This window comes from Ammospiza nelsoni, chromosome Z, assembly GCF_027579445.1.
Source record: "Ammospiza nelsoni isolate bAmmNel1 chromosome Z, bAmmNel1.pri, whole genome shotgun sequence".
NCBI lineage: Eukaryota > Metazoa > Chordata > Aves > Passeriformes > Passerellidae > Ammospiza > Ammospiza nelsoni.
This window is the reverse complement of record NC_080669.1, coordinates 33,105,957-33,121,777: the sequence shown is the minus strand read 5'-3', so window position 1 is coordinate 33,121,777 and position 15,821 is coordinate 33,105,957. Positions and strand designations below refer to the sequence as shown.

At 35.7% G+C, this 15,821-nt stretch overlaps 1 protein-coding gene across 1 annotated transcript in view; it reads right to left on the bottom strand.

The window, feature by feature from the left end:
- Positions 1–7,989: 7,989 nt before the first annotated feature.
- The window catches only part of RASEF (RAS and EF-hand domain containing), a 33,764-nt gene continuing 25,932 nt past the window's right edge, over positions 7,990–15,821 (bottom strand). Inside the window, exons 15-17 of the mRNA XM_059492952.1 lie at positions 15,194–15,313; positions 14,133–14,209; positions 7,990–13,049 (exon numbers count right to left, since the gene is read on the bottom strand). Coding sequence (XP_059348935.1) covers positions 12,941–13,049; positions 14,133–14,209; positions 15,194–15,313 — 306 coding nt within the window. The 3' untranslated portion in view covers positions 7,990–12,940. The remainder of the gene's footprint in view (positions 13,050–14,132; positions 14,210–15,193; positions 15,314–15,821) is intronic.

The window sequence follows — 15,821 nt, the reverse complement described above, 5'->3', positions numbered from 1 at the left end:
TACCCTTTAATTTGGGATTAGATCCTACATTTTCACAGTCAGGCTTATACACAAGTTTGTATGGTGTTTCAGCATCTGCTGCTCAGGGTGGCTGGAGAGGTCTATTGGGTGCTTAAGCCTGAATGCCCCGGCTCCCAGTCCCCAGCAGCTGCAGCCACCGACATGTCCTTCAGAGAGATAGATTATGTCAGATCTGGGCCTCTTCCAGATAGTGGACATGAAACAATCTTGAAATTCTCTGTTGTAGAAAAACCCCGAAACTTACGTAAACCAGTGGGAATCCCTATAAACTTGTACAGCAGAGTCCCATAGAAAGTCTGTGCCCTGCTCCCCACAGGGTGTGCAGGAGCTCAAGGCAGCATCAACAACCAGGGTGCAGCAAGGACATATGCCACACACAGGCTGGCTGAGCACAAAGTATTATCCTTCTTTATGCAATTCACCTGGCACTGCAGAAGAGCATACTTGGAGTCTACAGCCCTGACATCCTCTCAAAAATAGGTGCTGTTGCAGGCAGTCCATATAAACAGCACTCCCTCTAGGCCTCCACTGGTTTCTGTTCTCATCTCTCCCCAAGCCTCTGAGCCTATTCCCTTCCAGTAATTATCAAATTATTTCATTCATTACACTGATTTCCTCTCCACACTCACCACAGTCTCACAGGTCTGCAATGGAGCAATATCTGCTCTCTCTTCTCCCACAGAAGGGACCTGTACACACAATATGGGAGAGGGTCGGCTCAACAAAATACACCCTGGGGCTTATCCCCAACAGTAGATATCAGGACCCACCACCTCAGCATACCAGTCAAGCCAGGGGACAATGTTTTATAGTAGCTAGGAGCATAGCCCTGTGGCTTCACCCTCCCATTCCCACTCTGATGAGGGGGAACGTTGGGTGAGCCCTCAGAGCCAGGGCTTCACCCTCACTCTCTAGCTCCCAGCATCCTTATCCCACCTTAGCCCACCAGCACTGGCCAGCACCAGCTAGCACCTTGCCAGGTTGGGACATTATAGGTAGCCTTATATATTAGTTTATACAGCATATGGACATTTTTAATTCAAGGATACCATGATCCCATGGGGGCATCAAGATCTCCACAGCCACATGTAGTTAGCCTAGACCTTATTAGCAGGGACAGTGAGAGCAGTGGTGGGATAGTTCTCACCTCAGCCCACAGCCTCCATAGTAAAGGCAAAAACTCCTGTAGCATCAGGTCAGTGTCTTTCTTCCAGGGTCAGAGGTTCACCACTTAATGAGTAATTTTTTCTATGTTTGCATGTGTATTCCATTGCACACAGTAAGGCTAGCATGGAGCTTATTTGTTTCTGACTGCAAACATTTGTTTATTACCCTAGGCTGATCAGCAGGGTAAAGAACTAACCTTTCTGCATCGATGAAATGGAGCAATGAATAAATAAATACCTTGGGACTAGCCAGTCTTAACATTTACAGCTGTTTTAGTTGAATTGAGTTGTCAATTAATGCATGCCTCTACACTACCAAAAACTCTAACCAGGATATTCGCAAAGTGAATGTCTTCTACTTACATTTTTATTATTTGCTTACTCAAAATTAACATATTCAAGCCAGCAAGATACACATATAAGAGATCCTTAGAAGAAGTAATCTCTTAAGTCCACAAGACAGTCTAGGACACAAAACACAGCACACATCCCTCATTCTGTAAAACATCAGTCAGAGGAGGTAGAATGGGGTTTTTTCCCTCCATTCAATGCTATAATGAAATGCTTGTCACTACAGAAAATTGCCCTAAGCAATGTTTTTCTCATAATAATAGTAACCTAAAAGACAAATGAAAGAAATCAAAGAATGAAATTCATCCAACTATTTTTGCAAGGCAGCAGCTGGCACCCATAGTCACAGCAGTATCTGCTGCACCACAGACTCCAAGAAGAGAACAGCCAAACCAATCTACAGCAAAGGTCCAGTGTAGGGGGGGTGGGAAGGAGGGTGAGAAGGTGGTGTAAGATTCTTGAATGTGAAATTTTAGCCTTGGGGGAGTTTTCATAAGCAAGTAATAAACAGCTCAGAAAGACTGTTTTAGTGAAAACAGAACTGGATTTAACTAGCACAGGGCAAATGCTCTGCTATACAAACCCACATCTGAACTGGATGTATTTCTAAAATGGGGGATTAGAATGTCAGCTTTTGCAGCACGAGGGGTAAAATAGTTTTCTGTTGGACATTGCTGCCCTCCAGTGACAACACAGAAGATGCAACTGGGGAAGAGAGCTTTTCCTGCAAAAGGTTTCTTTGCTCACAAGATAAGTGATATTCTGATCATTGAACTATGACAGAATTTAATGAGACTGAAATCTAAATTAACCTTAGCCTTAAAATATCGCTTGATTAAACGAAGTATTTGAATGTAAATAAATATATATTTCTGCAAATAAAATGTGTAATGCAATACAATTACAATCAGCAATACTTTTGTATGTCAGTAAAACTGTGCATGACAAGCATTTCAGAAAAGCTGAAAGCAAGAAAGCTATATTACATGACAATTAGTTAAATAACAAATGGATGTAATTTAGGTATGAAACTTCTTATAGACGTGACAGTGTTTATACTACTGGGGACTTTCACAATAAACATTTTCAGACATTTCCACAAAAAGCAGTGCAAATCATAAATATGTATCATTGCTCTCATTCCACAAATTGCCCAGCATTTCAGTGGGAATAAGTGACTGCTTTAATGTTTGCTAAAAATTAACCTGTATTTTTTTACAAGAAGTGTGTTATATGATAGACAAGTTGTTTGATAGTCCTTAATATTGTAGTTCCAAATTTTCAACATTTTGCGACTTATTTTCTCTTTATTTTGCTTATAGATTTGTATTCTGATGGGACCTTGTCCGTATTGCAAAAAAATTGTGAAAATCATAGCCTTTGATGCAGTTTCTTGATGCAAGATCTTAAACCTATGTTTCACCAGGAAACAAGGGTGTTCCTTATGGGGAACATGATCAGAGCACAAACCCAGGCCTTGCAGATCAGTCAGTCATGAGGACACACATTTTTTTGATTTTGAAAACTTGTCTTCTGTAGCTAGATTCAGGAAAATTCTCTTCTGAATCAGATAAATAGTTTTAAAAAACATGCTTATGCACTTTTTATCTTTCAGTTTTCCAACAGCTTTTGGATTCTTATGCACTTGTGCTCTGATGAGCACAACACATTCCTTTTTTTGTTTTGTTTACCCCAGGATTACAACATTTCAGATGAATGCAGCAAACTATTTCCTCTGTCATTAGTAAACCTTTTAGTTCTGCAATGAACCTGGCAGAACAGTGTGCTGTACTAAACAGCTATCTAACTGATACTCAATCTCTGGGACACATAAGTGCACTCCTCTAGGTTCTTGCACCGCACTTTTCTACGTCACCAAAAAGTTGTGATCTGAATTTACCACCTAAGCTGCTTTTTACTAACATGGCAAAGAAACTATCATGATTATCTGAGAAAGTTTTCTGCGACACTCTGGGAATGTCAGGAGACAAAGTCCTTGCATTGTTAAACAGAAGGGATGGATGTTTGCAAAAAAACAGCTATGGGTGAAAGAAAATCAGAAAGTATGAATGAAAGGGTGTGGAAAGCATGGAAAGAGGATAGTGAGTATGGGATGGACAGACAAGTAGAGACACAGGACAAAGAAAAAGATCATTTCCCATTCTTATATGAAAATAAGAATGAGAAAACTTCAGAACTTGGGAGAAAAACAGAGTCTTTTTCCATGTGCTGTGCAAACAGTCTTTTAATCTTCAAATAATTGCTTATATTTTTTTTCAATAAGTTACTTTCCTTAAAAAGAAAATATTTTAAATTATTGATATACAAAGTACTCCCTTGCCTGAATCCTAAATCTCAAATTTAGGGTAAAAGTAAGGAAAAGATAGAATTTAACAAAATATTATGACTTAACAAAATGTTTCTAGAACTCGTCTTTAAAGGAAAAAATTAAGATTAAACCTTCTTATACATATTTCATTTAAAAATATAAGCATGTCCATGTTTCACTGGTTTTAAGGCTCCACATCTGGCTTCAAATGTATTCTTTGGAAGTAAAATTTTACTACTTTTATTCAACAAAATCCTATCAGTAACTAATCACAAAAGATATTTCAGACTTTAAAGTACCTATTTGTTTCTTCCACTTTAAGTGTCATATTTATTTTGAACCTTGATTTGTCATCATGTTTTCTGGGAAAGCAACTACACATTGGCTGCATGACTTCCACGCACCCTAGTACTTCATTATTTGTAAATACACTGAGAGAGAAAAAAAAGAGAGATGAAAAGACACAAGACTTTCTTTAGCAGGAAAAATCTCCAAAACTATCCATTAGGCACATAAAATGATCTGTGTATCTTCTCCACGTAAGGACAGATTTTATGTCCATCACAGCACTTTGATGTTACAATTATTCATGTTTTTTTCAAAAAGCACAGCTATTCCGTGAGAACTGTAATGCTCAAATGGTCCATTGATTCTATAGAAAAGACACTATTGCTCCTTATGACCACCTTGCAATGTAAATTATCCATGTAAATCTTGAGAGAAATTCATTCTGAGGCACTTCTATACTCACAAGTTGATACACATTCTCAGGTAAATACAGAATGGGATACAAAGGGGAGACCCCTAAAAAGTTCTGTGCCAGGAATGAGAGAAGGACAAGGCTCAGTTTTTGGTCTTCATATCGCTGTTTATTTTTCTCTTATCAAAAGTTCAGTACGCCGTATACATGCCAGACTTAGCACACAGAGAAGGCGCCAAAAGTCACAAGACACACTGGTTCAAGGTCTTTTAAAGCTGTTTAATCCAATTAATTCTTAGAACTTATTTTATTTCTACCTTTCTACCAATAATTATTTGTCTGTCCACACAACATCTGTATTGTGGTTCTTTCTAACCAATCACTCGGTGCTACCAACACTGCAGAAAATGGAGTAGATGAAGAACAAGAGGGAGATCAGACAACGTCCAAAATCCTCCATCCTCTCTTCTATTTACCTCCAAACTGAAAAACTCTACGTTTTTCACCCTGTGATAAACTACACTACTATCTATTTCACAAACTCATAGATTCTGATTCATCTCAAAGTCTTGGGAGCTTTCTCCATGGATGAAGGTTAAAAGCAGTGTTCTCCTGGGGATCAGGACTTCCCAGGACAGGCAGAGAAACATTCCCTGTGCCCTGGCTTCCAATTCCTGGAGACCTGATTGTCACCAACCCTGAAAGAATTTAAAAGACGAGTAGATGTGGCACTTACACATGGTTTAGTGACGCCACTGCTGGGTTAATTGTTGGACTGATGACCTTTAGGATCTTTTCCAACCTCAATGATTCTGAGATTCTATATGCAAAGTAGCTCACAACATTTTGCAATGAAGTTCTAAAAATTCTCTGTTTTTCACAAGTAAAAGTAGTTGCCAGTACATGTTTAGCAAGACACAGCCTTGGATATAGAGCAGATGTACACTGAGAAAAAAACATGACAAGATGACTGATGTCACCCTTATCTTTTATGAAAACCACTACAGAAAGGCTTCTGTGATCCAGGATTTTAATTTTTTTAAGGGAAAGGCAGAAGTCATTGTTTCACATGCATGTATACATGCAGCACATATACATATATGTGTGATATGTGTGCATGTTTGTATATAAACAAAAAAGAAGAAAGAGCATATATTCTAATGTTTACATGTATACAGGTAGGTGTACATATATACCTCCCTAAAAGTGATTTTCCAGAACTGGAACATTGCTATACAAAGCAAGTTTACTACTCACTGCTTAGCCTTACACTATCACGCGTGTTTGGTCACTTCTGATGACTTGGAAACAAATGTGGAAAAAGCATATGTACTCTTGTGCATTTGCAGAATGTCTTAGTAGAATTTACTTCATGTACACAGCTTTTGTTCAGATTCCCACCAGTTTGATCAAGTATAATGAGTAAGAACAGCAAGAGTTGGCAAGGGCTGCGTATGGTTCAGCTAGGATTCTTGTGGTCCAGAACTCAGTTTTCTAATGGAAAAGTTTAATATTTCAGCTCTGATAGTGCCAGAACAATGTCTTCAGTTTAGCATAAACACTAGCAGAAGTATTTTGGAAAATATCAACTACTTCACAAAGTGGTACTATAATTCACAGTTTGGAGTTTAGATTAATCTAAAACATTTCACTCAATAAATAGCTTCTATTTTTATTATCATCACTTACACACATAGTTTCATACAGTACCATCTGCTCTCACAGACCTGGTTTTAGTTAGACATTTTTCACAGTTAATTTGCTTCCTTATTTTATCTTAGAATGTGCCTCTATTCAGAATATAAATGTTAAGTGAGTTTTGTGGAACCATTGCAAATCTCAGGCACTTTAACTTACTCAATTGATAAAGAGAACTTTGATAAATTTACTGCAAAATTCCTGAAGATTTTCTAATCCAACTACAGTTATCTCTCTAAAAATATGTTTGTGACATGAAAAGAACAATACCCTAAAAGCTACGAAAAGGAAACACTCCACAGGGATGGATACAGACTGAAGTGGACAGCTACGTTCAGGAAAAACAAACATGAGGCAGTCAGCATTGTGTATTAAATATAGTCCCTGTCTTTTTTTCCTGTATCTTACATTTTGTCATTGATCATAAGGAATGCATGAGGTTTTTTTCCATTTTTAAGGACAACATCCTTGATTCTGTCTTTGATTTGCTTCCTATTTTTAAGTAAGATTTTTTTAAAATACCTTTTTCAAAATGAAAACAATAGCAAGTTCTTAGAAAATCTGTGATTATTGGCAGAAAGTAACAGAAAAGTTTAAACTACCAGGTGTGTGTTTTTTGTTGCAGTAAGACCAGCTTTTGTTGTTGCACGCCTAATTTTCCTTCGTTTATACCACTAGCTGGTGAAGTAGACTTCCCTGCTGACTATGTCAGTAAAGATATAGCCCCCATTGTAAGATTATAGTTTTTGATTATACATAGATAACATCAGGTGTAAAATATGGCTAAATGTTTTAGTTTCAACAATAACTTTTAATTAGTGGAAGCAATAAAGGAAGCAAAACCACATTTTAATTCTTACTGGTTTTGTGGCTGGTGAAGAACAGCTTACAAAAACAGAAGGGAAAAATACCTGAAGAGGAAATAAAATATTATGTCTTGAGTTCTAAAAGAAAGGAAATTGGGTTTTGAAAAGGGCATTTTGACAGTGACACACCCCTCATCCCCATCCCATCCTTCCATGGCTTATTGTTCTGCTTCAGAAAGCAGCACACATTCTTGCTTTAGCTCCAAATTCAATCATTAGTGAAGTCACATGTGAGCTTGGAAGAACAGGACTTGGTCTTACCCAATGGACTCGGTCTTGGAGGTCTTTTCGAACTTGCATGATTCTGTGATTCCATGGTAACATCTAAATGGGCCAATTTTACCTGATGCAGCTTTTAATTTTTATTTTGGGGCATTTTTTGTCTTTGATATACATCCCCCTAAGTATTTTTTGCTTGATGCTAAGAGTCTTACATGACCACATTTGCAAGAGGCTTGTTATTTTGGGCTACTTATCTTCTTTTCTTTCTTACTTGACCAATATCACATCTTGGTGGTTAGGGACAGCATGGCTAATGCACCTCTGTAAAGAAGTACAGCTAATTTACAGCACAGCATCTTCACAGTACAGTACAGCATCTTTGTAAAGAAGTACAGAAGATTTATTTGAGAATCACAGTAACAGACATCTCTCAGCTCAAAGCCAATGACTGTTCACTGAGGCTAAAAATTTGGAGGCAGCCAGATATCCGTGTTTAGTTGCATCACTCTTGCATGCAACTGGCTGCAGAAGTTGGTGAATAACAACAACGTTAAGCTGACAGGTAACAGATGTTATGCTGGACTGCTGTCCGTGTGTACTGATAAGAAAATACACTGAAGAAAAATGGCTATTGAAGCATAATTTATTATTCAGTAATTTTTAATACAGGAAAGGTGTTAGTTTTAAACCTATATATACAAACTTACAGCAAATGATCAGTTGTTTCAAGGAGAGACAAGCTGCACTAAATCCAGTTTTACTTGTATAAAATTTTAAAAACCTTTTCATAATTTAGAATTATTTATAGTATATACAGACTTTTATTGAAAGATGAACACACAATGGGTACAATTTCCTCATACTAGTTTAAAAACAGATTCACATTTTACATACTTCCTTTTATATTCAGTGGGAAACTTCCATAGCTTGGTTTTATTTGTTACTCAGCTACTTCATGATTAATTTTGTATTAGTCCAGCTATCTGAAGCTGTAACTCAAGGAGCAGAATTGCATAGAAAGGACTTCTTTGTACAGACTCAGTAACACTTCACTTATTGAGTCACATTTTCTTTTACAGGAAGTTTCCTCAAAATAAGGAATAGTTTTAAAAAATTAATAATGACAAATATTGGTATTACTAGTCCCAAGAATACCAATAAGAAACTATTAGGACTGATAGTAATACAGTGGAAGATAAATAATAAAATAACTGGCACTCTAAAAAGCTTCTCTAATCCATAAGTAGCCCAGACAGCATTAAAGAATTACACACTATATCAAGTCTGGCAGAGGTAGTGGTAAAGGCCAATGGAACTGTACATGAGATATTAGTCCATTTTTACAATTCTCTAACACAACTAGAAACATATTGAAAATATGTTTCTTTATAATATAACGAAGTACCAAGAATGTATTATTCTCTTTGGTTTATGAATCGGGGATTGTTGACTGCAGTATTTTTACCTAAAATGCTACCCCTACCATTGCTGTATAACAGTTGATAGGGGAAAAAACAGAAAACCTCTTTAAAAGGATATATATTTGGACTGCCTGCACTAGCACAGAACTTATTACTTTATTTGGAGATCTGCATGTATGCACAGCAGAACGTTGTTCCTTGAAGGAGTGGCCTATAGATATTTTCCTTAAACTACATTTTAGCATCTTATACAGATTAATAACTGCAATCTTTTTTCCTAACAGAGGATTTTCTAGTCAATACGAAAGTAGTTACACAGAAAAATACTTAAGCTATGTAAGGCCATAACAGAACTTAGAAGCTGAAGTTTGTCTTATTAAGCCAGCAATATATACTAAACAGGCACAAAGTAGTTACAAGAACTTACGTGATCAAAACACTTTTGGAGTGTGTCATAGGAATTATTGTCTCAGAAATGCATAATAAATTACAATTTAAAAGGGTCAAAAATACAGGATAAAATAATGTTTCCATGTCAACTGAATAAAAATAATTTATTTACAGATCATGAGGAAAAACATAAAAGACTTTTCTTTTTCAAATAAATACATGTCTTAAGGGAACACTTTCACTGACTAAAAAAATAAATTTGTGTGATTAAACAAACAGTTCTTATGTACTAAACAAAACCATAAAAACATTCAAAGGACAATAGTGCAACCATGTCAGAGCATAAAGCTGATGTTTGTCATTTTACCTTTTAGGCTGAAGACAAGGTAACCTTTTAAAGTGAAACAACAGAAAAAAATATGCATTCATTATTTCCACATATAAATACATTCTTTAATTTCTAGATTTAAACATTCCAAGTTCTTTTGCTTTAACATAAATTCAACACAGTATTATGTGAACATTCAAAATATGATGGAACTGACCATGACAGGATTTCTAAAATGAGTTCCAACTGAGCTATAGCTATATATATCCCCATTTAATAGTGCATTTTCAGTCCTCTAGACGTTGATCATAAATTTACTCCAAGGTAAAACTTTGTTAACAGCTAACAACCTTCAACCCTGAATCTTATTTAGAAAACAACACTGTTGCAAATTAAAGTTGCTTTACATGACACAAAAAAATTACAGAACTTAATAAATTGATGCAGGCTACATAATTTGACTAAATAACATAAGGTAGATTTTGGTTATTAAAATAAACGAGAAACAAAAGTACTGAAAACATCAGTGGCCTGCAGAGAGGGAAAAACTGGTATGGAGGCAAGTCCCTGAACTTATATCCTTCAACCAGCCTCTCTACAAACATGGATACTCTCATGGCACCCTCTGTATGATAAAAATATTAGATATGAAAGCAATTATTACACATGCACACATGCTGCTAATTCTGGGATGTGAAACCCAGAGACATTTTGCAAGAGATACTCCTGATGTTGTGACTCAGGTGGAGAGAAGGCCAAGGGACAGCTACAGATACTAAAAGGGAAATCACCAAGATTATAGTCAAATTCTTCTACATAGTGAGGGAAAACTGTTAGAAATTTGAAGTTATTTGGGGAACTGAAGTTGGACATGAAGAGAAATGTTAATACAGAAAAGGAGGACAAGTATGAGAACATCTTGCCCAGAACGATAGTAGTATACCTCTGTCCTGGAGCATTTTCACAGGCAGGCTATCCAACCCCACAGATAACCAAATCTAGGACTAGCCAAAGTCCATCTCTGCTTGAGTCCTTGGAAGGCTGGACAAAACCACCTCCAGAAATCCTGCCTGCAAATCACTTTATGTGATTCTCTGCATCCAGCCAAAACACTTTGCTCATGCAGGTGTGTCAATAATGTTTAAGCAAACATTGCACCTTATTTACTGGAGGCCAATACCACAGAACTGGTCAAACACAGTAGCTCAGGACACACACTTAGAACACTGATCCCTAGTCCAGGCTCTCCAAGCTAACAACACTGAATGAGAAACATTTTTGGAACATAAGTAACAATTTATAATCTTGATCTTACCCCGAGAAAATGCAAATGCCTACATGCTGAAGGCTCACACTTCACAAACCAAGGACTATATAACCTTCCTCTCTTTTCCCTACTGCAAACACTTCCCAAATTAATTTTCCTTCCATTTCATTCATATGGACAAAGGGAAGGGTTCACACAAACAACACAGAAAAGGCCCTCACCAAAACAGTCAGTTATATTTGGCTTTTCTGCTCAAAGAAGCTAACTGAAGCTGTATTTTTTTTTTAATAATATAGGGTTAACAATAAACAATATGTATGTGATTAGGCATATTCCTGACACACTTGAGTGTCCTGCATTCTCTGCCACATGCTTCAGATAAGTCTCAGAACTACAGTGAGGCATCCTGTAGTGCGGTGTGGGAAGACACTACAACCCTGAAATCTCCTGCATCGAATTAGGCAGCATGTGAAGATTCTCCTAGTACTTCAAAAAACCCTCACCAAACATGTTTTGTCTTCTAGGTCTGAACTATTATACAGTGAAATAAAATGTCTTATTCATTCTGGCATTAGATTTCTCTCTCTTGGTGAAAAATTTTCTGATAATTACCTAAGGATTAGCTGCTCTGATTACATATTTGAAAGGATGCCTCAAACAAATTCTTTCCCTAGTTAAAACCTTTTTATTATTTCTAAATTATGAACCTTCCTGTTTATCAGATCTCTGTGTTTTATACAAGAGATAACACAGTACAGGCCATACAGTGCTTATAAAATGCAGCAAACAGCTGCTAGTCATACAGTTTTTCCATCAATTGATAAAACTTAACCCAGGTTTGATTTACTTAACTAGGCTTCAGCTTGGAGATGTTTTATTAATGGAAACAGAGGAGACAACAGGTTTCTGGCTCTGAAAAGGTCCTATCCTATTTTGATCAAAATCAGTGAAAGTCAAGAAGAACTGGATTTTGACCACTAACTGTAGAAATGCCCATGATTTTTTACTACATTATGGAACTCTTGGGAACTATTTTAAGCAAAATTCAGTTTAGAGATGATGACACCTAAAGCTACCACCCTCTGGTAAGTTTCTCAGAACTTTTCTAAAATCAGTTGAAAGAACTCTCATTAAAGTGATTGCTGTTCATTCCAGGGTTCTCTTTTACTGAAAAATTTATACAAATGCTTGTGCATGTGCAGTAATTCTTTCACCTACTGATTTAAAACTTATAAAAATGTATTAAAATATATATTAAATTAGACTCCTACGTACTATTACAATCTTTCAGTTAGTGACTGAATAGAAGATATTTGAAAAAGCAAAGGAAAAATTACAACTTGCACCAGTTTGTAGTAACAATAAGGATCTAACTTAAATAGGCAGAGAGATATTGGATCATAACTCATTTCGGCAATCCTACGTATCACAGGTGTTACATTCTCTCTGGAATTTTGAACTGTAATAGTCCAGACAAATGCTTCTTTCACCTCTTAGCTGTGTAGGATCAGTTATAAAGTCTATTTCACACTTCTTAATCAAACCCCAACACTCGAAATGAAATACATTCTAACTAGCCAACTTTTGAGGAACTACAACAGAATACCATGCACCTGCCACTGTCTTCTCCTGATAAAGATCATTCTGGTTCCCCTAAACTTAGGGATTACTTGGACCTAGGCAACCCTTAATGGTTTGGAGTTTTCTTAAGAAATGTTTAATCAACATATATTTAAGGCTGTCAAAAACTAGATAAGCAGACTCGATCAAAAAGAGATTATATTCACTGAAGCTGTAATTTTTTCTTTACCTGTGAGTGACATTGGATAATACCATGTTCTATATATAAGAAATACGAATGCCATAAAGAAACATGCAGGTAGAGACAATAATATATATTACAATATTGTATGCAGTGACTACTGTAGCATTGATTCTGAGCTCATTGCACTGAATAATATTACTTTAAAAAACTGAAAAAAGACTATGGGGTGAAGCAATTCCACAAATTTGAATGAGTAGAAAGTACAGTCTGGATTTTGAAGATTACGTATAGCTTCTAAATATACAACGTATAAATCCATAATAAAAGGAAAACACTACTGAAATATTTTGGTTTAGTTGTTAACTTGGGTTTTTTTAAATATACAAGTTATTTAGTTAAGGAAAATTATCTATCATTTAAACATTACAACAGTTTTTTGTGAGTGCTGACTTTTTGACAGGTGTCCCAGCCAGGCTGGTTACTGATCTTGTATCATCTTGATTATCACTTCGTTTTCGCACCTCACTGTAAAAAAACAAAAATTTGCACTCAATTAACACATTTCTATTCATGTTCATTCTTCTATTTTTACCACAATATGCTGCAGAGTTCATCACCATCTATTGTACGGCTAATACAATGTAAATTAGCACAGAATCAACGTGTCTCACAAGTTTCCAATTTGGTAATCATATTGACATTTCTATTCAATTCATAGTGATAAAATATTATATTTTTTTTATTATCTAGTAACTCCCACATGTTCTGATTTATCTTCCATTTTCTTTTGAGAAGTTTTCATTTGATTCTGTATGTTACCATAAAAAAGAGAATGTTTATAGCTCTAAGTACAAAAACAAATAACTTCAGTTTCAAGTATGAATTTACTTTCATAGAATAAATGCATGCTGTTGGATGCCTTTTAGAAATGCAGACTTAAAAGCTGTGCAAATATGATTGATTATGGGTTACAGAACACTTTCTTGGAACCATAACTTCTTTCTTACAGCTCTTTCAAAATTATACTTTAACCAAAAATGGCTTGAAAAGTTAGTAGAATTGTAGTATTTGGATTACACACTATTATAGAAATACCAGGGTGCTAAATGTACATAAACAGAATTTTTATCTGTAAATAATTTAGAGAAGGGGACATCAAAGAAAATATATGCAATTAGAATGGTCATAAAACTGAATAAATATTAATATGTGTAAAAGAATGAAAAAATAATTACACATAGAATTATTACATTTCAAAATAAATTATGAAAGTATCAAGAAAACAAATCCATGTACAATTAAAATTACAATTCACTCAGCAAACAGTTCTTAAAATTGTGGGCTCTGTAACTGTGTCCTGGTTTAAATATTAATTATTGAGAGAGCTTTGTAACATTTTCAAGCAAAAATGTTATTTCATTAAACTGAGAATACATCCCATCTTGCATTTATCTATAATGATTTAACAGAGTATTATTTTCAAATTTTTTTAGCATTGGTACAATTTTAAAACTATATGTGTACCTTTCCATGTGCATTCACATAAAATGTTCTCTTCATAAAATATACTCAGATGTGTTTAGGTGAAAATAAAACATAGTTACTTACCGAGCAAGATGAAGAACTGCTTCTACAATATTAGATCCATCTTTAGCACTTGTTTCACAGAATAGTGCATTGTAAGTCTGTGAGTAAAAATAAAATGTTAAGCTAACTGATCTGAGATGGCTCCCATGTGAATGGGTACATTTAATTACAAATTGTTTCCTGAATAACACAAAGAATGACAGTACATTTAAATGAACACAATTTCTGCTAGTGTACTTCACTGTCGAACACATTCTCTTTAGGATTGTGAAATAAAACAGTAATTGTTTTTTAATTACTTCTGGTTTATAATCGTTATATTCTGAATTAATAAACCCAAAAAAAGTCATATTATAAACTTAATGCTCAAACTCAATCTTCTTGTCCACAAGACTATAAAATAGAAAGTGGCCAGGACCGGTTACTTAACCTAGCAACTGTAACTATAGCATCTGGTTATTGTAGGTTAACGAAAAAAACATCATTCCACAAGTAACAGACATGGTATCTATCCCAGTATAATCAATCACTTGTGCAAGCACTCATCCATTCAAGACCCTTAAGACTCCTCCTATTCTACAAAATACAGGATTTGTGCATTGCTTTCACCCACACAAATACATGCAAAAAAAACTTGTTCACACTTCTATTTATAGCAGAGAATTTTTTTTTTCTTTCTGCACACGGGGCACGAATACAAGAGTCTCTTGAAGATGAAAACACTCCACACAAAATCGGGATGGACACAAATCAGTCAATAGTGGGCCTCATATTTGAACTACTGAACAACTTCTATTTGGCAGCAGAAAAACTCAGTCATCTGTCCATCCACCTTTTTACGAGAAAGACCGAGAAGTCTTTCAGAGCCAATAATGAACTTCAGCTCAGCAGACACTGGGATGTGATTTAACCCAGCAAACACCATCAAAACACAATAGTTTAATGCTAAGTGTCCATGAATCCTCATTACTTGACTTGGACAAGTGAGCATAAAATTACCTTTGTTTACTAGTTTCTCAGATGGTTTTCAGATAAAAATTCCTAAGACTATTTTATACTAATGAGGTGCACTTGGACCTTACCATAGCCAGCTTTTCTCCATAGTTTATAGGCACACACTTTTGCCCTTGTTCTGTAATATCTTGACGGAGATCTGCCTTGTTTCCGACCATCATAATTGGAATATTCTCATGAGTCGCATCCTGTAAGGAGTTGCATCCTGTTATTGCTAGAACATTCACAATACAAAGAAATGGCCAACATCATCATGTCATATCAATTTCCTTTCCACAAAGTCTTGTACACTAGTAGAAAAAAACTGACAAATTACAAAAGCTATGCTAAGAACTTTCTATAAACCACTCAAAACGTAAGCAGTCAGCTTAACTATCAGCCCGTAAACATGTGTTTCCATTCCCATAAGCCTTGTTTCCCAAAAAGGAATCTAATGTGTTAAGTTCATCTAATGGAATTGGTTACTGCATCTAAATGCTGTATGACAAAAGTACTAAGGGAAAAGTAGCCAACTCCTATACCATGACTAAAAGAAAATGTTTTCATAATGAACTAAGTAATTTGCTTGCCACTTTCCCTCCTATTAAGCATCCGCAGCAGAAGAGGAAAACCCCTTGCACTACATGCAAATTCATATTCAAATAAAAAACCAAGAAGCACAAGTAGAAAGAATTCCTGAAAATTTCACTGAAGCTA